Source organism: Pinus tabuliformis, chromosome 4_2 (assembly GCF_031772625.1).
Source record: "Pinus tabuliformis cultivar Carrire ecotype Pingquan chromosome 4_2, CPIR1, whole genome shotgun sequence".
Lineage (NCBI taxonomy): Eukaryota > Viridiplantae > Streptophyta > Pinopsida > Pinales > Pinaceae > Pinus > Pinus tabuliformis.
Window position 1 is genome coordinate 1,040,474,484 of NC_142304.1, and position 27,538 is coordinate 1,040,502,021.

At 39.7% G+C, this 27,538-nt stretch overlaps 1 protein-coding gene and 4 pseudogenes across 1 annotated transcript; all 5 read right to left on the bottom strand.

Annotated features, from left to right (window-relative positions):
• LOC149173168 (palmitoyl-acyl carrier protein thioesterase, chloroplastic pseudogene) lies at positions 1–2,720 on the bottom strand (annotated as a pseudogene).
• A 1,472-nt stretch (positions 2,721–4,192) lies between these two features.
• Positions 4,193–20,109, bottom strand: LOC149173169 (palmitoyl-acyl carrier protein thioesterase, chloroplastic pseudogene; annotated as a pseudogene).
• A 199-nt stretch (positions 20,110–20,308) lies between these two features.
• Positions 20,309–21,109, bottom strand: LOC149173170 (lipase-like; annotated as a pseudogene).
• Positions 21,110–24,668: 3,559 nt separating this feature from the next.
• On the bottom strand, positions 24,669–25,214 carry LOC149173171 (uncharacterized). Its single transcript, XM_089426595.1, has one exon. It carries the CDS (start codon positions 25,212–25,214, stop codon positions 24,669–24,671), a length of 546 nt encoding a protein of 181 aa, XP_089282721.1.
• A 199-nt stretch (positions 25,215–25,413) lies between these two features.
• On the bottom strand, positions 25,414–26,214 carry LOC149173172 (lipase-like; annotated as a pseudogene).
• Between the last annotated feature and the right edge of the window lie 1,324 nt (positions 26,215–27,538).

The following is a 27,538-nucleotide window of genomic DNA, read 5'->3' on the forward strand; positions in this document are numbered from 1 at the left end:
CTAATCATGTTGTCTCCCCTTCACCATCTCTGCGCCATTTTCTTGCAATCGAATCAAGTGTTTGCACGCGTTTGAAGAACGGACACTTGCACATGAATAGCTCGGAGAGCTGGATCTATAGAATCACCACTGTTCTTCTCTAGGCTTGTAAGTGACTGAAGGACATGGAATTTCTCACATTCTCTTCTGTACTCCAAAGTCATCTTTACTAGTTGTTGATTCTCCAAAATAGAGACTGGCACACCCTCCATAATCCAACCAATGTACTTAACGTTGTTGACATGCCTGTTTACATCCAAATCAGTCCATTTTGGTGTTAAATCTGAATGTATGTAATCAACACTGTCATCAACCAGCTTGTCTAATTTTTCATGATGACTCTGGTCAATCACTGGGCTTTCAAGATAATATGGAGATATCTCCTCGTTTACCGCTTCTGGAAATTTGGATAGTCTTCTGGTCACTCTGTTCATCATAACCCAGGTGCTGGTAGCTCGTGCAAGTATATAGCCAGTTTTGTAGTCTCGAACAAGCCAATCACGACTTAAGCTATTTTTCCCCGATCCAGTTACCCAAGTATCAATTTCCATCAAATCACCCCAAGAAGGATACTGCTCAACATGAACTTGCATGCGGGTAACCACCCAAATGAGATTGAGACGAGTCATCTGATGTGTGGAGCCGAAACCATCTCCATTAATTCCAGCAGCACAAACATGTTTCAGGGCAGTTTCCTGAAGATGATTCATAATAGTTTCAATCGATCCATGCATGTCCGCCCCAACCTCGTAGGATCTGATAGCAAAATTCGGCCTATAAACTAAATCCCTTGCACAAGCCTCCCCAATTTGAATACATCTGTCAATCCGGCAACACTATTAGTCTTGGCTATGTGAGTTACATCTTTCTCCTGCAGTTTAGAGCCATTGATAATAGCAGGCGTTTCTTGAATATTGACAATCGCTTTCAGGGTCTTGTTTCTTCCACATAGAGATTTTGATACAAAACTTCTCAAATGTGGATGCTTTGAAGATCCTATAACCGATATTGATGATGATGGCGCGCTTGCAATTGAAGCGTATGGGCATGGGATTGGACGCAAGAGCAACAAATTTCTAAGCTCTGTTGCTGTGTGGGTAACGCCCCTGCCCAACACGCCGCGCGCCTCACCCAACGTGCTGCGCGCTCCTGATGCGCCTCACTCGTGTAAAATTGCACTGAGAATTGTTGCCTGATGCATAGCGCGCCACTGGTGCGCTGCGCGCCCAGTCCAATGCGTCGCGCACCCCTAAAACTGCTCCAAGTTCCTCACCAACTCACAAATTCGCCTTGGAACGATGTTCTTCACTCTTGGCATGCAAAATAATTTGAAAATGTCATGAAATAGCTTTATGAAGACTCCCTTTTGATTTTTGTTTGGTTCATGACCCTGTTTTGGCATTTGACATTCGGTCATTTAATACAATGCATTTTCTATGGCTTTTCCGAATTTTGGACTGATGACTTTGCTGTCTTTTGCAGGGATTGGAGCTGATGAGTCCTGGCAAGGTAACTAGGGCCTACATTTGACATTTTTTGTGAGGGCAGACTTGAAAATATACTTATTACAAATAACTAATTTGACAATTTCTTCTCCAAAACAGGGTTTTGGAGAAGAATTATCCTTTTAATCATGAAACTCCTGAAATACTAACTCACTGAAACTTCCTCTGGCTTGCACATGTCATTGAAACACTCTGAGAACAAGCTATGCAAACATCTAAGCTGTGTTTGGTGAAGTTGATTATCATTGGCCTGCATATTTGAACTGAGACTTTGACAGACACCTGTTAATTTGACTTTGACAGAGGACTTTGAGAAGACGGAGTCTAACATTGGCTCCAATGGGGATGGCAGCTGCCGCTTCTTGGAGGTGCCAAGAACCGCAGAGCTTTGGGAGAGCAGACAGTGCCTCCGTCCATTGGGCAATGGAGTCATTATTTCAACAGACAACACGAGACTTCCGACTCATTTATGGATTGAAACTTGACTGAAATGATCGAAAAACTTGCTCAACAAACTTCACACTACAACTGTAAATGAAACTCAGAATGAAATGCTGCCTTTTGGCTGCTTATTTATTTACAAAATCTACCCTACTCTGCTGTACAAACAATAGATCAGGTAATACTGAAGTGCCAGATCAACCATTCAAGTAAACCTGAGAATGATGCCGCTTGAAAATGTTTCCACCAGGACACAGATGTAATTGCTGGCAGCCCTTCATGCACGTAATGAGCCTGGTCACGTAAAAGACAGCCTGATCTATCAATCAAACTGAAAAACATTTCCATGTATGTTGCCATTGGATCGCGGAAGCCAGACTCTGTTGGCTGCCCCAACTCTGCAATACATACCTCTAGCTGCACACTGTCAATGCAAACATCTGTAGGCAATTCTATTATTTCTTGTTTCGAAGGAGGAAGGATTTCCAAGAACTTTTTAGGGTCTTGGAAATCATATGACTGGATCTGCTCATCTAAAAACTGAATCTCCTTCTCAAGTTTTTCAACAACTAACTCGCAGAAACCAGTTTTAGCTTCAAGAGGGAACTTTGGAGATTTCAAACATTGAAACATAGCAATGAAAAATCCTTCATCATTAATTTCAATATCTGCTAACCAATTTCTAACCTCTTTTACAGCTTCACAAAGTGCAGGGTTTGCCACATACCCTACCATTGCATAGATGGATGAGCGAGCACTGGAATGTCTGGATCGAGTTGGAGTCGCCAGGTGAATGTTTCAGCCTGCATATGTGTCTGAATGCTGTCCACCATCAGCATCAGATCTGCAACTTGATTTCATGTACTGGGACAAGACAATCAACAAGTCGAATGTCACATCAACAGCAAACCATCTTCCCCAGTATGGTCGCCACTATGTTAGCGCTCAAATCTGCCTCAGGCTGAGGAAGGCAAAACTCGAGGCAACATCATACCATGCTCAGCCTTGTAGCTAGCCCTACGAGGACAGGAGAGGGCTCTCTCCGGGTCTATCTCGGCAAAAGGTTTTCAAAGGGGCTGAGATGACCAATAAGGAATACTGATTTTAGGCTAGTAAATTGATAAGAAAAGGGGTTTTAATGGATGATGGGGTTTTCTGGGCTGCATGGGGCAAAGAAACAGCTTGAACAGAGAAATATAATAAAAAACACAGATTATCTCCTGAGGCAAGGTAGGCAAGAAATTTAACAATTAAATTGAGATAAACGGAATGGCAAGACTACTGAGAAGTTGACAAGGGCATAGAAGATGGATCCTTGTCAAACAGAAGAAAACATTAACTATGAATACTTCCTCAAGACAGAGCAAATAAATTGAATTCTACCTTTCTCACTTAAAAGTATTCAACAGAAATGATTATGAGATGAAATGTAAAAAATTACAAGCTACACATGAAACATAGGAAAAGACAAATGTTAAATTTCATACCACAGGAATCTCAGAAGCCAGAGCTGTGTATTTTCATTAAAATCTCTGTCAAAAAGCTGTACAATGAAACTCTGTTTTCCTCCACGCACACCTCTCAGAACTCTTCTCTCCTCTCTCACCTACAAATGTTTTTTAATACAATAAAAAGCTCAGGAGAAAACCGATCCATGAAAGGATGGAACTGTTTCAACTGACATTATGAAAAATAGTAAAAAGCCACTCATCGGTTCCTAAAGAACAACGCTACATTTTCTTTGACCAATACAAATGTGGAAAGCTGTAGTGTGAACCCTCCAAATCATAATTGAAGACTAGGATAAGCAATCTGTTCCTATTTTTCTGCTCATGATCGATGTCTTCTTTCAAATTTTGTCTTTGACCTGGACTGCCACATTATACTTTCCATTTCCTTTTGCTGTTAGACCAAAATATCATTGAAATGTGGAGGTCGCCTTTTGACAAGCGCATTGCAAATAAAGCCACGTTACCATTTGAAACAAAACCATTTTTACATACAATAAATAGACCAAAAACCTTTCCCCTACAGGTCGATGAAAAATAATGAGCTGTTTCAACTATAATTGCAAGAATAGAAAGAGTTATCCATTTTTCCTAAAAACAGAGCATCGTTTCCCTTGAATTCCTCTGATGGCCAATTAAGAGATAAACACTGGAGCGCAGATCCATTTGGATTATTAACTAAAGTCATAAATAGACTGCCTAATCATGTTGTCTCCCCTTCACCATCTCTGCGCCATTTTCTTGCAATCGAATCAAGTGTTTGCACGCGTTTGAAGAACGGACACTTGCACATGAATAGCTCGGAGAGCAATTTGGATCTATAGAATCACCACCGTTCTTCTCTAGGCTTGTAAGTGACTGAAGGACATGGAATTGCTCACATTCTCTTCTGTACTCCAAAGTCATCTTTACTAGTTGTTGATTCTCCAAAATAGAGACTGGCACACCCTCCATAATCCAGCCAATGTACTTAACGTTGTTGACATGCCTGTTTACATCCAAATCAGTCCATTTTGGTGTTAAATCTGAATGTATGTAATCAGCACTGTCATCAACCAGCTTGTCTAATTTTTCATGATGACTCTGGTCAATCACTGGGCTTTCAAGATAATATGGAGATATCTCCTCGTTTACCGCTTCTGGAAATTTGGATAGTCTTCTGGTCACTCTGTTCATCATAACCCAGGTGCTAGTAGCTCGTGCAAGTATATAGCCAGTTTTGTAGTCTCGAACAAGCCAATCACGACTTAAGCTATTTTTCCCCGATCCAGTTACCCAAGTATCAATTTCCACCAAATCACCCCAAGAAGGATACTTCTCAACATGAACTTGCATGTGGGTAACCACCCAAATGAGATTGAGACGAGTCATCTGATGTGTGGAGCTGAAACCATCTCCATTAATTCCAGCAGCACAAACATGTTTCAGGGTAGTTTCCTGAAGATTATTCATAATAATTTCAATCGATCCATGCATGTCCACCCCAACCTCATAGGATCTGATAGTAAAATTCGGCCTATAAACTAAATCCCTTGCACAAGCCTCCCCAATTGAATACATCTGTCAATCCAGCAACACTATTAGTCTTGGCTATGTGAGTTACATCTTTCTCCTATAGTTTAGAGCCATTGATAATAGCAGGCGTTTCTTGAATATTGACAATCGCTTTCAGGGTCTTGTTTCTTCCACATAGAGATTTTGATACACAACTTCTCAAATGTGGATGCTTTGAAGATCCTATAACCGATATTGATGATGATGGCGCGCTTGCAATTGAAGCGTATGGGCATGGGATTGGATGCAAGAGCAACAAATTTCTGTGCTCTGTTGCTGTGTGGGTAGCGCCCTTGCCCAACGCATCGCGCGCCTCACCCAACACGTTGTGCACTCCTGATGCGCCTCACCCGTGTAAAATTGCACTGAGAATTGTTGCCTGATGCGTAGCGCACCACTGGTGCGCCGTGCGCCCAGTCCAATGCGTCGCGCACCCCTGAAACTGCTCCAACTTCCTCACCAACTCACAAATTCGCCTTGGAACGATGTTCTTCACTCTTGGCATGCAAAATAATTTGAAAATGTCATGAAATAGCTTTATGAAGACTCCCTTTTGATTTTTGTTTGGTTCATGACCCTGTTTTGGCATTTGACATTCGGTCATTTAATACAATGCATTTTCTATGGCTTTTCCAAATTTTGGACTGATGACTTTGCTGTCTTTTGCAGGGATTGGAGCTGATGAGTCCTGGCAAGGTAACCATGGCCTACATTTGACATTTTTCGTGAGGGCAGACTTGAAAATATACTTATTACAAACAACTAATTTGACAATTTCTTCTCCAAAACAGGGTTTTGGAGAAGAATTATCCTTTTAATCATGAAACTCCTGAAATACTAACTCACTGAAACTTCCTCTGGCTTGCACATGTCATTGAAACACTCCGAGAACAAGCTATGCAAACATCTAAGCTGTGTTTGGTGAAGCTGATTGTCATTGGCCTGCATATTTGAACTGAGACTTTGACAGCCACCTGTTAATTTGACTCTGACAGAGGACTTTGAGAAGACGGAGTCTAACAGGGGGCACTGCCCTTGATCCCCCACAAGTGGGGGCTCCTAAAGATTGTTGCAGCCCCCCTGTGAACCCCACTTGCAGTGCAAATATTACGGGTGGCGTTGCTGCCATTTCAAACTAGGGTCCAATGCGGTGATACGTCTGAATAAAGAAGATAATCAGGCTCCACACCCAACAATCTCGCACTTGGAGACTAACTATAGCAACTCCACCACTGCTTCATTTGCTGGACAATGACTCCACTTTGGACCTGGCTATTTCTCATCTTCTTCATCATACTTGAAGGCCAATTGAAACTAAGTAGAATCTCAGTTTCTCCCTAGTTACAACGTTTTTTAACATATTTGCAGGATTCTGGCTAGTGTGTATCTTTTCCAGCTTCAACTGTCCATCTTCCAACATTGACTGTATGAAATGATACTTGAGTTATATATGTTTTGTCTTAGAATGAAATTCAAAGTTCTTTTTTAAGATGTATGGCACTCTGGATGTCAATGTATAACCTACCCAACTCCTACTTCTTACCCAATTCATCCAGAAACCTTTGTAACCAAATCATTTCTTTACTAGATTTTATAGCAGCAACATGCTCTGCTTCCATTGTTGAAAGTGCAACAACACTTTGCAGTTTTGAAACCCAACTGACATTTGTTCCACCTACAGTAAACACATACACTGTTGTGCTCCTCCTGTTATCTCTATCACCTGCCATATCTACATCAACATATCCCTGTAGAGAAATGTTTGAACCACCAAAGCATAATGCTTGATTTGTGGTACCTCTCAAATACTTGAGAATCCACTTCACTGCCATCCAATGTTCTTTTCCTGGATTGTTCATGTACCTGCTTACAACTCCCATTGCATGTGCAATATCAGGCCTTGTGCAGACCATTGCATACATTCAGCTTCCAATTGCTGATGCATATGGAACTTTAGACATATAAACCATTTCTTCTTAAGTCTTGGGACACACTTCCTTAGTTTGAAATGGATAGCCAAAGGTATACTAACTATTTTTGCATTTTGCATATTAAATCTTTTCAACACCTTTTCTATGTACTCACTCTGAGACAATGTTAATTTTCGATTCTTTCTGTCTCTAGTTATTCTCATACCAAGGATTTGTTTTGCAACACCCAAATCCTTCATTTCAAATGAGTTTGCCAATTTTCTTTTGAGCACATTTATTTCCTGCATGTTATAACCTGCAACATGCATGCCATCTACATATAATAACAATATAATATAGCTGCCATCATTTTGCCTTTTGAGATAAACACATTGATCAGAGTGACATCTAGTATAACCTTGTTCAGACATAAACCTATCAAATTTAAGATACCACTACATTGGAACCTATTTTAAGCCATACAAGCTCTTCTTCAACCTGCACACTAGTTTCTCCTTCCCTTTTACTGCATATCCTTGTGGCTGCTGCATATATATCTCTTCTTCCAAATCCCCCTGGATAAAGTTTGTCTTTACATCTAGTTGTTCAAGATGCAAATCTTCAGCTACTACTAGACTTAAGATAGTTATGATTGAAGTCATTTTAACAACAAGAGAAAATATCTCTTCAAATTCTATACCCTTTTTTAGTGCAAACTCCTTCACCACAAGTCTAGCTTTATACGTTTTTCTACCTCCATCTTCTTCCTTCAACCTGTAAACCCATTTATTCTGCAATGTTGTTTTACCTGCAGCTAACCGGACTAAGTCCCAAGTCTGGTTATGTGCTAAGGAGTCCATCTCTTCTTTCAAGGCTTGCTCCCACTTCTTATTGGTTTCTACCTACACTGCTTCTTCATAACATTTTGGTTCACCAAAATCAGTCAACAATACATAATATAATGAAGGAGAGTATCATTTAGGGGGGTCTACTTATCTTGGTAGTTCTTCTAACACCACTTTCAGGCGTTTGAGGTGCTTGTTATTGTTGTGGTTGTTGTTGTTGTTCTGGTTGTTGATTACTATGATTTTCAAGCACCTTCACTTTTTCTGTGATCTCATCAAGCACTGTGTACTCTATGTTTTCTTTTTCATGTTTCTTTTCTTGCATCTGATCCTTACACAAAACCTTTTCATTGAATATGACATCTCTGCTCCTAATGATTTTGTGTTTTTCATAATCATAAAGGCGATAACCAAAATCATTAACACCATATCCAATAAAGGTACATTTCTTTGATTTTGCCTCAAGCTTTGTTCTATTTTCTTTAATAATGTGGATAAAGGCTTCACAACCAAAAGTCTTTAAAAATGAGTAGTTTACCTTTTTACCTGTCCATGCCTCCTCTGGAATACCACCGTCCAAGGAACTTGAAGACCCTATGTTTATTAGATAAACAACAATATCTACAACATCTTCCCAAAATTGTAAAGGCAATCCTGCATGCAATCTTATGCATCTTGCACACTCCATGATTGTATTGTTCATCCTTTTTGACACACCATTTTATTGTGGTGTTCCTGGAACTGTCTTCTCTCTACAAATTCCATTCTCTGAAGAATACCTATCAAACTCTTTGCTGTAGATGTTGTATCTACATCAGTATCTACAGTATCTACTGATACACTGATACTGATGTAGATACAACATCTGCAACAAAGAGTTTGATAGGTATTCTTCAGAGAATGGAATTCGTAGAGAGAAGACAGTTCCAGGAACACCACAATAAAATGGTGTGTCAGAAAGGATGAACAATACAATCATGGAGCGTGCAAGGTGCATGAGATTGCATGCAGGATTGCCTTTACAATTTTGGGCAGATGTTGTAGATATTTTTGTTTATCTAATAAACAGACGGCCTTCAAGTTCCTTGGATGGTGGTATTCTAGAGGAGGCATGGGTAGGTAAAAAGGTAAACTACTCATTTTTAAAGACTTTTGGTTGTGAAGCCTTTATCTAGAGGAGGCATGGGCAGGTAAAAAGGTAAACTACTCATTTTTAAAGACTTTTGGTTGTGAAGCCTTTATCCACAAATAAAGAAAATAGAACAAAGCTTGAGGAAAAATCAAAGAAATATACCTTTATTAGATATGGTGTTAATGATTTTGGTTATCGCTTTTATGATTATGAAAAACACAAAATCATTAGGAGAAGATATGTCATATTCAATGAAAAGGTTTTGTGTAAGGATACAATAGTAGATACTGTAGATACAACAGTATCTATAGTATCTACAACTTTCTCCGATAGCAATGTAGGTTTTAACCCCATACAAAAATTACCAGCATACGAATTCTAAAACACAGAAAATAAACAATGCGAGAGCATAAGACATAAAACACATATACACAAAGATTTTCCCCTGGATCCCAAAATCGGGACTACCAGCTTGATTTTTCATTATATTACTTTCAATGTTACAATACATATTTATGCATTCCGAAGCATCCAATACCATGGACCGAAAACCATCGTGTCCAAAACCATGGATCGAAAACCATCGCGTCCAAAACCATGTACAAAAATCATGCACAAAACCATAAGTAGGTCCGCCCAACCTAACATAGGGTCCAAAACCAAAATTTTCCGGGGCGCTGCCCCAGACCCTATAGAGTGGGGTTACCTGCACCCCTCAAACCCCCTGTGACTCCCCCTGCTACACAATTGGCGCAACGAAGGGGGGGCTCTGCCCCCCTTCTAACTCCCTGGTTAACTACGTGGGCTAGTTTTGGAAAGAATATAACACAACCCAAGATTCTCCCACTTGTTGTTTTCTTTCCACAGGGGGCCACAAGAGAGCTTGGTCATTTATCCAACCCTGCAACACCCATTATTTCTCTACACCAAGAGAACTTCTCAGAGCTCACAAAATTTGTCAATGAATCTGTAGTGTTCTTCAAAGTGTCTACCTTTACCAGCAACACCTTTTTGTCTTCTATCATATCCCTCACAAAGTGATACTAAACATCAATGTGCTTTGTCTTTGAATGGTAAGCAGGGTTCTCTGCCAAGAAAATTGCACTTTGGCTGTCACAGTCTATCCTTATAGCTCCCTGTACTAACCACATACTTGAACACAATTTCTACAACCAAAATGCTTCCTTGCTTGCATGAGTGGCTGCCATGTATTCTACCTCTGTAGTTGATAGTTCCACTACAGATTGTTTCTTACTCATCCAACTAACTGCACCTCCAAATAGGTTAAACACATACCCACTTGTAGATCTTCTCTGATCCATATCTACAGCCCAGTCCACATCAATAGAGCCACGGATATCCAAAACTTTGTCCAATCCTGGTCTTCCTTGGTAGCAAAACCATAATCACTAGTGCCACGCAAATACCTGAAAACCCGCTTCACTGTTGTCCAATGCTCCTTCCTTGGTTTTGACATAAAACTGCTAAATACTCCCACTGAATGTGCAATGTTTGGTCTAGTACAGACCATCGCATACATCAGGCTACTGGCTGCACTTGCATATGGAACACGAGACATATCCTCTTCCTCTTCTTGTGTCTTGGGACACTATTCAGTAGATAACTTTACACCTACAGGAATAGGAACCTTCACTGGTTTACTATCCTGCATATTAAACCTCTTCAATATTGTCTTGACATACTTCCTCTGGTTTAGCCAAAGCTTCCTCTTTTCCCGATCTCTTTTAATTTCCATGCCCAAAATATAGTTTGCAGCACCAAGATCTTTCATTTCAAATTTGGAGGACAATTGGGTCTTCAAATCCTGGATAATTTCTTTGTCATTTCCAACTAGAAACATATCATCCACATACAAGACCAGATAAATAACACAGTCACCACTTAATTTAAAATACACACAGTGATATGCTTTGCTTCTAGTGAAGCCAAGTCCCCGTATAAATGTATCAAATTTGTGACACCACATCCTTGGTGACTATTTTAACCCATACAAAGACTTCTTTAACTTTCATACTAGTTCTTTCATACCCTTCACCGCAAAGCCTTTAGGTTGCTTCATGTATATCTCCTCTTCCAGATCCCCGTGAAGAAATTATTTCTTCACATCCATTTGTTCTACCTCAAAATCAAAAGCAGAAGCAACAGAAAAAGGTAATCTAATAGAAGTTACCTTGGCAATAGGAGAAAAAAATATCACCAAAATCAATTCTCCGCACCTGGGAATAACCTTTTGCTACCAACCAAGATTTCTATTTCTCCACCTTTCCTTCTGCATTTGTCTTCTTCTTGAACACCCATTTGCTTCCAATGTGTTTCCTTCCAACTGGCAACTCCACCAAATCCCAAGCCTCATTTTTCTGCAAAGATGCCATTTCATCAACCATGGCCACTTTCCAGAGTTTTCCATCCTCTGAATCTACTGCTTCCTTCACAATTCTGGGATCATCATCAGTAATAGATAAAGAAAAATTTGAACAGAAAGCAGATGGACTATACCTTTCTGGTTGCCTTCTTTCTTGAACTGACCTTCTCACACTTGGAGTTTGTGGCTTTTCATCTTTTGATTCCTCCTCTGCTGTAGAGTCTAGTTCTTCCTCCTTTAGCTAAAACTCTATCTTCCTCCTTGAACTGACCTTCTCACACTTCGACTTCATGTTTAATAACATCTTTCACCTCTCTGAACACCACATCTCGGTTGTACTCAACCTTCCTTGTTACTGGGTTCCAAATCTTATAACCCTTTAAACCATCCTTATACCCAATGACGATGCACTTTCCAGACTTACTATCCAACTTGGTTCGTTTCTCCTTTGGAACATGTACATATGCATCACATCCAAATACCCTTAGATGTGAAAGAGAGGGTTTCTTAACAGTCCATACCTCTTGTGGAGTCTTATCCTCCAACGTTGATGAAGGTGATCTATTGACCAGGTAACATGTTGTCTCCACCGCCTCTGCCTAGAATTCTTTTCCTAACCCGGTACCACTGAGCATGATTCTTGCCCTTTCCATCAATGTCTTGTTCATTCTTTCTAAAACTCCATTTTGCTAAGGTGTATATGGAGTAGTCTTTTTCCGTGCTATACCACACTTTTTACATAATTATTCAAATTCCTTACTACAAAATTCTCCACTATTATTTGTCCTCAACACCTTTATCTTCTTCTCTGTCTGGTTTTCCACCAGAGCCTTAAATTCTTTAAACTTGTCAAAGACTTCAGATTTCTTCTTAAGGAAATATATCCATGTATTCCTTAAGAAGTCATCTATAAATGATACATAGTACATAGACTTACCCAGTGATGAAACCTTCATAGGTCTAAACACATCACTGTGCACAAGTTTTAATATCTGTTTTGCCCTCTTACCACCATAGTGGAAACTCACCCGATTCTGCTTCCCATATACACAATTTTCACAAAAATCAAAATCTAGAGAGCTATTACTCATACCTTCTACCATACCTTTACCATGAAGTATTCAAAGACCCTTCTCTCAAATATTTCCAAGCCTTTGATGCCACACCACGGTCTTCTCTCTAGAGACCACTAGATTTTCTACTCCACTTTTAGGAACCACATAATTGTTGCACCCATCAACAACAGTGCTACCTTGCAGCTTGTATAGAGTTCCAATCCGAACTCCCCGCATCAATACCAGTGCCCCCCAAACCATATTGTAGGTATCCTTCTCGAACATTATTTTTACACCTGCATCATCCAGCTTACAGAAATCAAATTTCTGGCTAATGCAAGAATATGGAGAACACCCAGAAGTATACTAACCCTTCTACCTTGGAACTTCAACTTTACTTTTTCACAACCAACGATTCTAGCCTTCCTATCATCCCCTATGAAGACATCACCACCATCGTATTTCTCATACTCGTAGAACCACTCTCTATGGGGAGTGAAGTGAAAGGATGAACCTGAGTCAATAAACCATGCCTCATGATCTACATGTGTACTTGAGGAAGCCAAGTACACATCCCCACCTTCATCTGAGGTGGTTTTCACCTCTGCAGAAAAAGCATCATCAGATCCGTTTCCTTTGTCAGGAGCTTTAGATTTACATTCCCTTTTGTAGTGCCCTTCCTTTCTGCATTTCCAACACACCACCTTTATAGGTTTTCTTGGAGATTTAGATCTCCCACTCGATGAATTATTTTTGTTTCTGTTATGGGACCATCCTCATATAGACAAGGCATCACCATTCTGGCTCTCCATATTTTTCCATATCATCTCCTCTGTCACCAAGGATGAGACTATTTCATCAAATTGCAAGGCAGTTGGATTTCTACCTATTACAATAACCTGACTATCCCACGAATCTGGTAGAGAACACAACAAAATAATGCACTTATCTTCATCTGAAATTTTGATATCAAAAGATGATAACAGACTTACCACATTATTAAATGCATTCAGATGCTCTATCACCGAGTCTCCATCTTTCATCCTCAGGTTATACAACTTTTTTTGTAGGAACAATTTATTCACCAGAGACTTAGATTGGTACAAAGTCCCTAACTTGTCCCACAAAGCCTTCGCCGTAGCTTCCCATGATACATTCAACAATACTAAATCTGAGACACACAATCGTATTGTGCTCTTTGCCTTCCGATCCAAATTCTTCCATTCTTCATCAGACACTCCCATTGGTTTAGTACCTGGATCTATCACGAGCCACTGATCTTTATCCACCAACAGATCCTCCATCTTGAGTTTCCACAACTCAAAACTATAACCATTAAATTTCTCGATCTCTATCTTTCCACTGCTCGCCATCTTCTTTCACCACCAGAATTGATTCTGCAGATCTCCCACTAAACGGGGTCTACCACAGGCCCGAGCGAAACCCTCAGCAACAAAGGCATCCCCTTGAAGACAAAACAACTCTGATACCAAATGTAGGTTTTAACCCCGCACAAAAATTACTTGCATACGAATTCTAAAACATAGAAAATAAACAATGCGAGAGCATAACACATAAAACAGATATACACAAAGATTTTCCCCTGGATCCCAAAACTGGGACTACTAGCTTGATTTTTCATTATATTCCTTTCAATGTTACAATACATATTTATACATGCCAAAGCATCCAATACCATGGACCGAAAACCATCACGTCAAAAACCATGTGCGAAAATCATGCACAAAACCATAGGTAGGACCACCCAACCTAACGTAGGGTCCAAAACCAAAATTTTCCTGGGCGCTTCCGTAGACCCCATAGAGTGGGGTTACCTTCACCCCTCAAACCCCCTGTGACTCTCCCCGCCATGCAATCAGCACAACGAAGGGGGGCTCTGCCCCCCTTCTAATCCCTCGGTTAACTACGTGGCTAGTCGTGGAAAGAATATAACACAACCCAACACCAAGTCACTTGAAGGCCCTCTGTTTATTACATAAACAACCGTATCTACAACATCTACCCAAAATTGTAAAGGAAATCCTGCATGCAATCTCATGCACCTTGCACGCTCCATGATTGTCTTGTTCATCCTTTCTGACACACCATTTTATTGTGGTGTTCCTGTAACTGTCTTCTCTCTACAAATTCCATTCTCTGAACAATACCTATCAAACTCTTTGCTGCAATAATCACCCCCATTGTATGATCTGAGACACTTCAACTTTTTTCCTGTCTCATTTTCAATCAAAGCTTTCCATTTCTTGAAAGTATCAAATACATTAGATTTATTTTGAATACAATAAATCCAAATTTTTTTGGTTGCATCATCAATAAAAGTAACATAATAACAAGATCCATTGAGAGACGATACCTGAGCAGGTCCCCATAAATCTGTATGCACAAGCTCTAATTTTTCGCTCTTCTTTTCTTTCCCAACTCTGAGGAATCTGACTCTCTTCTGTTTTCCATTCGCACAATTCTCATAGAATTTTAAATCAACATGCTTCAAACCTGGCAACAAATTTCTTGAGTGAAGAATCTACATCCCCTTCTCACTCATGTGCCCAAGTCTATGATGCCACAATGTTGTATATGCCCCTGTAGAGGTTAAAGCATTAACATAATTAAAAATACCATTGCATAAATACAATGTACCAACCTTTTCTCCTTTTGCTATTACTAGGGTTCCTTTAGTGACCTTCCAGGTTTTATTTGTAAAAGTAGTTACACAACCTTCACCTCCAAATTTCCCTGTTGAAATCAAATTATTATTCAGATCTGGAACATGCCTTACCTCTTTCAATAGCCATTCATTTCCATTCTTATGTTTTATGAAAATTGTACCCATTCCAATAATTTTACATGGTTTATCATCACCCAATCGAGCTTGTCTACAATGTCCTTGAACATAACCATGAAAATGTTTCCTATTAGGTGTGGCATGGAATGAGGCCCCTGAATCTACCACCCATGCACCAATAATATTTTCTAATGAAATAATCAAAGCATCTTGCAACACATCACCTGTCACATTTGCTTCATGATTGTTTTCTTATTCCGCGTCTCCTTCTTTTCCCTTTTGAGACTTGCAGTCTTTCTTTAGGTGTCCTTTCTTCCTGCATTTCCAGCACACTATCCCCGATATGGACTTGGATCTACCTTTCCTTGACTTACTGCGATATCCTGGGCTCTTTCCTCTTTCCACTTTTCTTCCCCTAGTCTCTGCAGTCAAAGCATTACCTGATGTATCACCAAATATTTTCTGTTGCATTTCCTCGCTAAGGATTGCATCGGCAACATCATCAAACTTTAAAGTTCTAGATCCAGAGACAGAGTTACTAATGGCCATAACTAAACCATTCCAACTTTCGGGCAATGAGCATAGAAATAACAGAGCCCTAACTTCATCATCAAAAGTTACCCCTACAAAACATATTTGACTGGTAACTATATTAAATTCATTTAAATGATCAGCAACAGATCCACCTTTTGACATCTTCATATTAAATAAATGCTTCATAAGAATTACCTTCTTTGAGGCTAAGGGTTTTTCGTATGGTTCGGTCAATGCCTTCATTAAACCCTTTGTTATCGTTTCCTTTGAAATATTAAAGGCTACTAACACTAATAAGCATAGTTGTATTGTTCCAAGTGCCCTTCTGTCGAGAATATCCCATTTTGTGTTTGTCATACTCATCGACTTCTTTGTCTTTTTGCTCAATGGTAGGTACATATCTCTCTAATATGGATAATCTTCCATTTGCATCTTCCATAGCTAGTAGTTTTGGCTGTTAAATTTTTCGGCCCTAAACCTACCATCTTTCGCCATTGCTCCTACTTGAACCAGGAACCCTTCTCTCCTGTGAGTTTATCAGCCAAATAAACCTTCGGCTCTAATACCAGTTGTTAGGAAAAAATATATATTACAGAGCAATGAAACACATAAAATATATTGCAGAAATTTAAACACAGAAAACACATAAAACAAGAGAGACATAGATATACGTGGTTCATCCAGTTTGCGTTACGTCCAAGGAGAAACAGCTAGTCCTTCCTTTTAAATTATCTAGCAAAATGAAGATATACAACCTACTACAGATCCGCTATAATTCCTTCTTCACTCTCACACAATCTCCTCTCTCTTTCTCACTCAGAATACCCATCTACATAGACGCAATACAATTCCCTCATATATAGCGAGGGGTTGCCTTCTAGGGAAAAAAACCTTAAATTAAACATAAATTCTACCATCATATCTCCACCTAATGAATGACCCATATTGACTATGAAATTACAACATTTTACAAGGCAATTTTACATCTATTTTTAGCTTTGGGGATGCTGCCCCTAATCCCCCGCCGGGGGGGGCTCCTAAAGATCGCTGCTGCTCCCCACTAGACCCCCCTTGCAGCACAAATATTACGGGTGGTGTTTCCACCACATTTCGAACTAGGGTCCAATGCGGTGATACCTCTGAATAAAGAAGATAATTAGGCTCCACACCCAATAGTCGTAACTTGGTCATATTATCTCCGTTTGACACGTATGATACCTCGTTGGAAAGATCTATCCGAGGACTACAACTTCCAACATGATTACTTCTGTAATCACCAATTTTACTAAAAATGGTTGTTTAGGGCCTCAAAACGGCTTTGAAAGTTCAGGACCCGAAAAACTGCCAAAAATAGTAAACTATGCTACAATTAAGAAAACTAAAAAACTAAAAGAAAAAAATGGTGAAGGTCCAAGTGGAATAGGTGGGTGGCCACCAATATCCACCTGGATCAGTCTGTTGGCATTTTTGCACAGGTGTGGCCCTATGGTACAGGTGTTGTCCTTGATGGCAACTCACTTTGGTGTCAGATCTCAGTTCAGGCACTCAGAATGAAGGAAATCTTGTATACGCAGGTTCACCTTGTCGAAGACGCGTACACACGCGGGTTATACGTTAAGAAGTCGCGTATGCGTATACACGCACTTTTATGCACATAAAAGCGTGTACATGGTGGGAAACTTATTTTTTGGTCGATGGTTGTTAGTCCTTGGAATTTGAACCTATGGTTTTGGACCATGGTATCTCGTCAGATGTGTTGACCTCAGGTATTGGGCCCTTGGTATTGTTTATTATGGTTTTGGACCGTGGTATTGTGGAAGGCCTAAAACTATAAAAGAGGAAGGAGATCATGTGGCAAAAGATCATCTGATTTATTGAATATCTGATATTGTTCTAGATCTAGAATACTGGTGATTGGGTTATGGTGCAGATCTAGATCTGAATAAAGGAGGAACCTGAGCGCAAGAAGGATAAGGACTATTGATGGATCAAAATCTCAAGGCTTGAACATTGGTATCTCTGTATGATTTTGATCTGTTATATGTGGCGCACTCTTGATCTATAAATCTGGGTTAACTAATGTCTGAATGCTTAAAGGAATTAATTATCCTTTATAGATTCGTACGCAGGTTCAGTGAATTGCAGGTGCGTATACACGCTTTTTCTGTGTGTTATCACAAAATCGTGTACTAAGGGCTGCTACTTAGCAAGATCTCATGCAACTATTTCAAACCAGGCTTTAGACTAAGGCTTAGCCTCCTCAGTCAGAGAGGGCTCTCTCAAAGATTTTTGATATGGATTAATAACAAGAAAAGATGGCTAACTCTTCAAACAGTACATGAAAATAAGCTGGTTGGAACAACAAAATAACACTTCTTCCATTGGGCTCATGGAGTCAAACACCTCTGCAGTAAACTATTAACTACTCAATCATGGAAGCCAAGGCATATAATGTTTAAACACTCAGAACATTTCTCAAAAAGAACCTCAACTCATAAACATACACAGGAAGTCTGAGCACTAGGTGAATTCAGAGTGATTGCATGTCTATTGAGCTGTAAAACAGAAAGGATAAAGACAAACCACATATATTCTGAGCCTTTGAACACAAGATGAATCTTGGGAAGAAAAAGTAATCTTTCTATTACTGTCAAAAGTCTTTTACATCAGTCAATATAAAAACTCTGTTTTTTGTATAAATCTCCAACCACACTTACATCAGAGTTTCTCCTATATATAGGAAAACAAAACTAAAACTACCTTGAGTCTCCTCCTCCATGAGGGGAGCTCGATGGTCTATCATTAACTAACCTTATCTATTTTTAAACAAACTTATTAAATACATAAAGTATTGTGCTGTAAATACATAGAGTCCTAATCACATTGAAATTCTAACTCTATCTCCTCGTATGCATGATGCCTTTCTTGAGCTTTAACACCTGTACATTTTCTGTTGTGGCCGAGATATGTTGGAGGAGCATTCACTGAACGAGCTGGCCTTGGATACTAGCTGTAAGCGCTGATGGATCATTTATCTTCAGGATCAAAACACCTATTTTTAAGGTTCCTGTCTCCTACCCTCCTCCGAAAATGTAGCAGCATGTTCCCAACTCTTTAATAACTCAAAGTATGGAACGCTGCTACCAAACACCATGTCTCCAGATGAGATGTAGGCTGTATTGATGTACAGGTGTCTCTCTTCTAACATTCCCGGTCAAACTGTTTATTCTGCATTGAAAACATCACCTACAGCAGTTTCGTAGCGCGCTACGAAACTGCTGTGTGATTTAAAAAACACAGTCTTCCTCTAAACTCCTCACAAAATTGAATAGCTGCTGTTTGCTAAGCTTCACGGTTGCCATTTGAAGGATACTGCCATCATAGACAAACCCACTGGTTGCAGCTGTTGCTATTGGTCATTATGGAAAAAAAACTACCCTGTTGGTGGCTTCCTTTAGATATGCTTGTTGATGTGTTTCTTTCAGCAGATGAGTCATCACATGAGCCACTAGAAATGTCTTGAAAAGATGTTTCTGAAGCTTTCTTACAGGCTATAGTATCTGTAGGTTGGGAGGTTTTATTTTGAGAAACTTCTCCAGTTTCCAGATCTCGAAGGGAGGCAATGATTGCTTCCATGACCATCCTTTCTTCATCATTTATTGAAATTGAAACTCGAGCAAATCTATCCAAAGGACAGTCAGAAACTTGGTTGCCTGTGGGAAACGCTGCTACAATATCAATACAATTCTTGTCAAGGATGCTGTCACTGCTTTTATCGCATTTATTGGATGTACCTTCAGCATCGTTGTTTTCTTTCCTCTCCTGTCCACTTAAGTCCTCTGCGTGGATGATGCCTACAGTTTTTCTGATTTGTCTGGAAATTCAAAAGGTACCTCAGTTCTACTCATTTGCCACCTAGAGCGAAAATGATCAATGGCATCTTCGGTGGTGTCATTTTGTGTGGATCCTGGACCTCCAATAATTTCATGCAACACATTCTCATCCAGATTTCCTAATTCATCGAAGTAGTCATATAAACTTTCAGAAGCATGTTGTTCAATCAAATCATCTGGAGGATGCAAGACATTATGAAAGAAAATGCTTATTGAATCATAATAGAATGGTGGTCGTGGAGAGTTGTGGTCACCCTCAAACTTGATGATGTTTTTATCACCAGCATATGGGTTATATATGAGATCTGAATGATGAGGCTGAATAAAAAGGTCCCCTGTGCCATGTCCAAATAATGCAGCAATAAAAAACTTTGTCGCTATCTTAACAACATCAAGATCCATGATATCAAAATGCGCCTTCCTCTGGATTACCTTTCGCATATATTGAACTACAACTTTAACAGTGAACTTTGGGAGGCGAATCTTGTACACATCAACCAGCTCCATACATCAAGCTTGTTACAGCCCAGAGAAAGATTTTCGTTTCTTCTTTAAAGCCCTGCAAACTTCATCTGGAACCGGTTTATGGATATCCTTATAGAGTCCACTCATAGTTGTTCACAATACCCATTCACTTTAATGCCATAAGTCTACTGTATGGATTACTGTCTATTACTTCAGATTTCATATCCTTCACTTTTAGGTGTCACATAGCTACACCTTTTACAGTCGTGGAAATCTGCTCTGCATGATGTTGCAACTTGGTAAGCTGAGGAGGCAAATGTGGAACAATATCATGGGCATGAGAGACACGTATATGTTTTGATACAAATGTATTATCAAAATCAGCAAACACCGAATTTCCAATACGAGGCTGCCCAAAGGTCACAACTTGGACACCCTTTGCTCCATAGTTTACCGTAAGATCAAGTGCGCAAAAGGAAGCCATAGCTCCACCCATTTAATGCCCTGTAATCATAATGGATAGTGCATTATTCCTCTTCTGGATTTTCTCTACCACTTCTAAAATCCTCGGACGCGATGTTGTATTATGGTAGGCAGAATAAAATCCTTGATGTGCCATTGAACCAGACATGCCAGGGTAATTAAGATCAAGCTGCTTGAAAAGCAAATCTTCTACCCAGTTCCGAATGCTGTTCTCTTGTGTACCCCTAAATGCAATGACAATGGCCCCAAGGTCTTCTGCTACACCCACAAATGCCTGAAGGCAATGTTCTACATCCACTATGAGTTCTATCAGCTGGAAGTTCTTTGTCGAACCACTGCATCTCGAACAAGTCCAAGAGATAAGAGCATTCAGGTCACTCATATACACCGTAGATGTATATTCTGCAAGAATCTTGGCAACCGTGCGATTATAGATGTGTCCATGACGTTTGGGAACCAGAATCCCTGTCCTCAAATCTCTTCCTGCACAAAGTATAGGGCTGCACAGAACCAACAGAATGAAAATTTTGAGATTTTCCCACCGCCAAGAATGAATCATAGACCACCGCAACTTTTGCTTGTACAACTGTCAACCATCTCTTTGCAAGCACCCATATTATGATATGTTGCATTACCGCCAACTTGGAACATGAGTGATACAGAAGGCAGCTTATTTCCATTCCTTACACATAAGCAGGAAGAACATATTATGACCGTCATGCAAGACCTTACACATGCTATTCCCGTAAAATTCTTGCAGAACTATGACAGCTGGGATGAGATGTGCTATGGATCAGCACGAATTTCCCATTTCGTAGCGCAGTTAGTGCAAACTCAATGTTTTCCGCTACGAAATCACCTAAACCGAGCTGCGCTGCGAAACTGATAGAAAGTATTTATGTGCCTTTGACAAACCATTGAACTGATGTGAAAAATTTAAAATTTTTTCTTGAGTGATAACAGTGGCTCCACTTGGGATAGTGTGCTCCTGTAGTACACTAAGAACTCGTAGAACCAGTGCCTTATCCATTTATGACAAACAGAAATTTGCTTGACAAGCATGACTGTAGGAGAAAGAAAGCTACATCTACTGAAAAACGAAATGCTCAGTCAACCTTGAGCTTATTCGTATTCACCTACCTACCTACCCTAACAATTTCAAACTTCATTCAGCTCAATCAATGTGGAATTTCCAATGTAGCCAATCATTTATCTTATCTGAAATTTCCATGTTTGTCCTTTGGCTGTGCTTGAAACAAAAATAAACCAGATACTGAAGTAACCGAGGCAGCATGAGGTGTAACTGTTCTTCAACATGAAAATATAACTGGAAGCCGCCTGAACAGTAAATCTTTTCCATGTATTCAGCTATAGGGTCATAAAACACATGATTAGTTTGCTGATTCTCAAAACCTTCTGTATCTTTAGACAACTTATCTTCAGCCACACCAAATTTATTTGATATGCTATCCAACTGCCTTTCTAAATGATGCTCACAAACAATGTAATTTTCCTCACTACTATGATCATTATTTGAAGTAAGCTGCTGCAAGGAATTACAAAATTGAGCAAGCTTTTCCTCTGCCTGAGGGTCATAGAAAATTTCCTCCAATATTTCTTCTTGCTGAGTGCAATCAATTTCATCTCCATCATGATCTGAAGCCTGACAAGTCTGCTGCATCTCTACATCAATACCAAAGGATGAAACATGGGTTTCACAACTAAACCCCTGCTGCTCCTCATGCTGCGTTTCATGAGATGTTATACCCTCTCCTTGGTGCTGGAATGCATTGTTATGGAGAGCCTCTAAAATTTCTTCATCCATAAATTCATCATCACCATAACAATCCTCCAAGTACTGAATAAGATTTAAAGAATGCCTACAACAATCTTTGAGCAACAACAAAGAAGGATAACCTTCTTTATACATTTCACAGAATTCATCATGGAAATCAGCAAGAGAAGATAATGAACCATTCTCCAAACTTTTATACCAAGACCATGCTTTTCCTTCTAAAGTGGCCATAAACATCCTCATGAGACAATCCTCGGGGAAATGAACCTTAAGACTGCGTACATGCATATGAAACCTAACCAAATGGAGAGCATCATCATCCTTCTTTTCATCTTTGAATATTGGAAGATCATCTAACCAATCAACCTTTGGCATAGGATTTGGAAAACCAGGGATATGAGACTGATTCATAGGAGCATACCTGGCATTCATTCTTGCAGTGGAACTCATCTTGTAACTTCATCAAGCTACTGATCTTCTAGCAGTGGAGTCACCTTCCAACTTCTTATTTGATGTGTGGAGTCGCCAAGGTAGTTTTGCAGCCTCAAAAAGATGTCCGAGCTCCTGCTACCTTCAAAAATTCAGCCTCTAAATTTCGGGAATGAATAATCTTCAGACTCCCGGCAGACGCACCAAAATGTTATCACAAAATCGTGTACTAAGGGCTGCTACTTAGCAAGATCTCATGCAACTATTTCAAACCAGGCTTTAGACTAAGGCTTAGCCTCCTTAGTCAGAGAGGGCTCTCTCACAGATTTTTGATATGGATTAATAACAAGAAAAGATGGCTAACTCTTCAAACAGTACATGAAAATAAGCTGGTTGGAACAACAAAATAACTCTTCTTCCATTGGGCTCATGGAGTCAAACACCTCTACAGTAAACTATTAACTACTCAATCATGGAAGCCAAGACATATAATGTTTAAACACTCAGAACATTTCTCAAAAAGAACCTCAACTCATAAACATACACAGGAAGTCTGAGCACTAGGTGAATTCAGAGTGATTGCATGTCTATTGAGCTGTAAAACAGAAAGGATAAAGACAAACCACATATATTATGAGCCTTTGAACACAAGATGAATCTTGGGAAGAAAAAGTAATCTTTCTATTACTGTCAAAAGTCTTTTACATCAGTCAATATAAAAACTCTGTTTTTTGTATAAATCTCCAACCACACTTACATCAGAGTTTCTCCTATATATAGGAAAACAAAACTAAAACTACCTTGAGTCTCCTCCTCCATGAGGGGAGCTCGATGGTCTATCATTAACTAACCTTATCTATTTTTAAACAAACTTATTAAATACATAAAGTATTGTGCTGTAAATACATAGAGTCCTAATCACATTGAAATTCTAACTCTATCTCCTCGTATGCATGATGCCTTTCTTGAGCTTTGACACCTGTACATTTTCTGTTGTGGCCGAGATATGTTGGAGGAGCATTCACTGAACGAGCTGGCCTTGGATACTAGCTGTAAGCGTTGATGGATCATTTATCTTCAGGATCAAAACACCTATTTTTAAGGTTCCTGTCTCCTACCCTCCTCCGAAAATGTAGCAGCATGTTCCCAACTCTTTAATAACTCAAAGTATGGAACGCTGCTACCAAACACCATGTCTCCAGATGAGCTGTAGGCTGTATTGATGTACAGGTGTCTCTCTTCTAACATTCCCGGTCAAACTGTTTATTCTGCATTGAAAACATCACCTACAGCAGTTTCGTAGCGCGCTACGAAACTGCTGTGTGATTTAAAAAACACAATCTTCCTCTAAACTCCTCACAAAATTGAATAGCTGCTGTTTGCTAAGCTTCACGGTTGCCATTTGAAGGATACTGCCATCGTAGACAAACCCACTGGTTGCAACTGTTGCTATTGGTCATTATGGAAAAAAAACTACCCTGTTGGTGGCTTCCTTTAGATATGCTTGTTGATGTGTTGCTTTCAGCAGATGAGTCATCACATGAGCCACTAGAAATGTCTTGAAAAGATGTTTCTGAAGCTTTCTTACAGGTTATAGTATCTGTAGGTTGGGAGGTTTTATTTTGAGAAACTTCTCCAGTTTCCAGATCTTGAAGGGAGGCAATGATTGCTTCCATGACCATCCTTTCTTCATCATTTATTGAAATTGAAACTCGAGCAAATCTATCCAAAGGACAGTCAGAAACTTGGTTGCCTGTGGGAAATGCTGCTACAATATCAATACAATTCTTGTCAAGGATGCTGTCACTGCTTTTATCGCATTTATTGGATGTACCTTCAGCATCGCTGTTTTCTTTCCTCTCCTGTCCACTTAAGTCCTCTGCGTGGATGATGCCTACAGTTTTTCTGGTTTGTCTGGAAATTCAAAAGGTACCTCAGTTCTACTCATTTGCCACCTAGAGCGAAAATGATCAATGGCATCTTCGGTGGTGTCATTTTGTGTGGATCCTGGACCTCCAATAATTTCATGCAACACATTCTCATCCAGATTTCCTAATTCATCGAAGTAGTCATATAAACTTTCAGAAGCATGTTGTTCAATCAAATCATCTGGAGGATGCAAGACATTATGAAAGAAAATGCTTATTGAATCATAATAGAATGGTGGTCGTGGAGAGTTGTGGTCACCCTCAAACTTGATGATGTTTTTATCACCAGCATATGGGTTATATATGAGATCCGAATGATGAGGCTGAATAAAAAGGTCCCCTGTGCCATGTCCAAATAATGCAGCAATAAAAAACTTTGTCGCTATCTTAACAACATCAAGATCCATGACATCAAAATGCGCCTTCCTCTGGATTACCTTTCGCATATATTGAACTACAACTTTAACAGTGAACTTTGGGAGGCGAATCTTGTACACATCAACCAGCTCCATACATCAAGCTTGTTACAGCCCAGAGAAAGATTTTCGTTTCTTCTTTAAAGCCCTGCAAACTTCATCTGGAACCGGTTTATGGATATCCTTATAGAGTCCGCTCATAGTTGTTCACAATACCCATTCGCTTTAATGCCATAAGTCTACTGTATGGATTACTGTCGATTACTTCAGATTTCATATCCTTCACTTTTAGGTGTCACATAGCTACACCTTTTACAGTCGTGGAAATCTGCTCTGCATGATGTTGCAACTTGGTAAGCTGAGGAGGCAAATGTGGAACAATATCATGGGCATGAGAGACACGTATATGTTTTGATACAAATGTATTATCAAAATCAGCAAACACCGAATTTCCAATACGAGGCTGCCCAAAGGTCACAACTTGGACACCCTTTGCTCCATAGTTTACCGTAAGATCAAGTGCGCAAAAGGAAGCCATAGCTCCACCCATTTAATGCCCTGTAATCATAATGGATAGTGCATTATTCCTCTTCTGGATTTTCTCTACCGCTTCTAAAATCCTCGGACGCGATGTTGTATTATGGTAGGCAGAATAAAATCCTTGATGTGCCATTGAACCAGACATGCCAGGGTAATTAAGATCAAGCTGCTTGAAAAGAAAATCTTCTACCCAGTTCCGAATGCTGTTCTCTTGTGTACCCCTAAATGCAATGACAATGGCCCCAAGGTCTTCTGCTACACCCACAAATGCCTGAAGGCAATGTTCTACATCCACTATGAGTTCTATCAGCTGGAAGTTCTTTGTCGAACCACTGCATCTCGAACAAGTCCAAGAGATAAGAGCATTCAGGTCACTCATATACACCGTAGATGTATATTCTGCAAGAATCTTGGCAACCGTGCGATTATAGATGTGTCCATGACGTTTGGGAACCAGAATCCCTGTCCTCAAATCTCTTCCTGCACAAAGTATAGGGCTGCACAGAACCAACAAAATGAAAATTTTGAGATTTTCCCACCGCCAAGAATGAATCATAGACCACCGCAACTTTTGCTTGTACAACTGTCAACCATCTCTTTGCAAGCACCCATATTATGATATGTTGCATTACCGCCAACTTGGAACATGAGTGATACAGAAGGCAGCTTATTTCCATTGCTTACACATAAGCAGGAAGAACATATTATGACCGTCATGCAAGACCTTACACATGCTATTTCCGTAAAATTCTTGCAGAACTATGACAGCTTGGATGAGATGTGCTATGGATCAACACGAATTTCCCATTTCGTAGCGCAGTTAGTGCAAACTCAATGTTTTCTGCTATGAAATCACCTAAACCGAGCTGCGCTGCGAAATTGATAGAAAGTATTTATGTGCCTTTGAAAAACCATTGAACTGATGTGAAAAATTTAAAATTTTTTCTTGAGTGATAACACTGTGAATGAAAGAAGTGTATACGCAGGTTGGTTGTGGTACAGAAGCATATACTTGCAGGTTGCTGAACAGTGAAGTAGCGTATATATCTTGATTTATGTTCTAGCTGCTTCTGTTTTATTACTGCAATGTTCTGGGTTCAGAATTGGTGTTTGATTATAGTTACTGTGTTCTGGGTACAGCGATCAGAGAAGTGTTTATTTGTTTCAGCTTTTGATTGGTGAAAAGGAGTTTGGGTTATGCATAAATTCTTGATGTTTGATTGATGTTACTTGTGGATCCAGTATGAAAATTAATGAAACGGAGTCCCTGAAAGCAAAGAGAAGGTTGCAGCCTTCTGCAGGTAGGAGCCTGCGTACTAGTATATCAAGCTAGTACAAGAACTTAGGGGGTTGGAGCTCCCTTCCAGGAAAGCTGGAGAACGAGAGAGAGTTGTAGCTCTCTGCAGGTTGCAGCCTGCGTACTGGTAAAGACTGCACTAGTACAAAACATTGTAAAGAGAAGGTTCTAATTAAAAGGAAGATAGGGACGAATCGCAGCAGGGGGTTTTCACCCACATTGGGTTTCCTTCTTATATCTTGTGTTCTTGTGTGTGACTGTCTTCTGCTTTGTTTCTGGTACTGTTTATTTGCTTCTGATACACAGATTAATAATTGACATCTGAAAGATAAATCAAATTATAAGTCTGCTTTATATACGTGGGTTTCTTTATCTGTAGTTGCGTATATACGCGGTTTTTATTAACAGAAGTAGCGTATATCATTTGGAATTGAAAAAGGAAATATTTGACTTGATAATACTGATTCACCCCCCCTCTGAGAATTATTTCCAACACAGTCCTCCCCCCTTAGGAAGCAATGGTCCCCATTGCATTGAGTTCCTCCATGAGATGAGGAAACTTTTGCTGAACTTGGTCCCTAGT

What these genes read in the sequence shown, in the direction of transcription:
- LOC149173171 (XM_089426595.1), bottom strand. Translation starts at nt 25,214, where the DNA reads ATGGAGCTGGTTGATGTGTACAAGATTCGCCTCCCAAAGTTCACTGTT.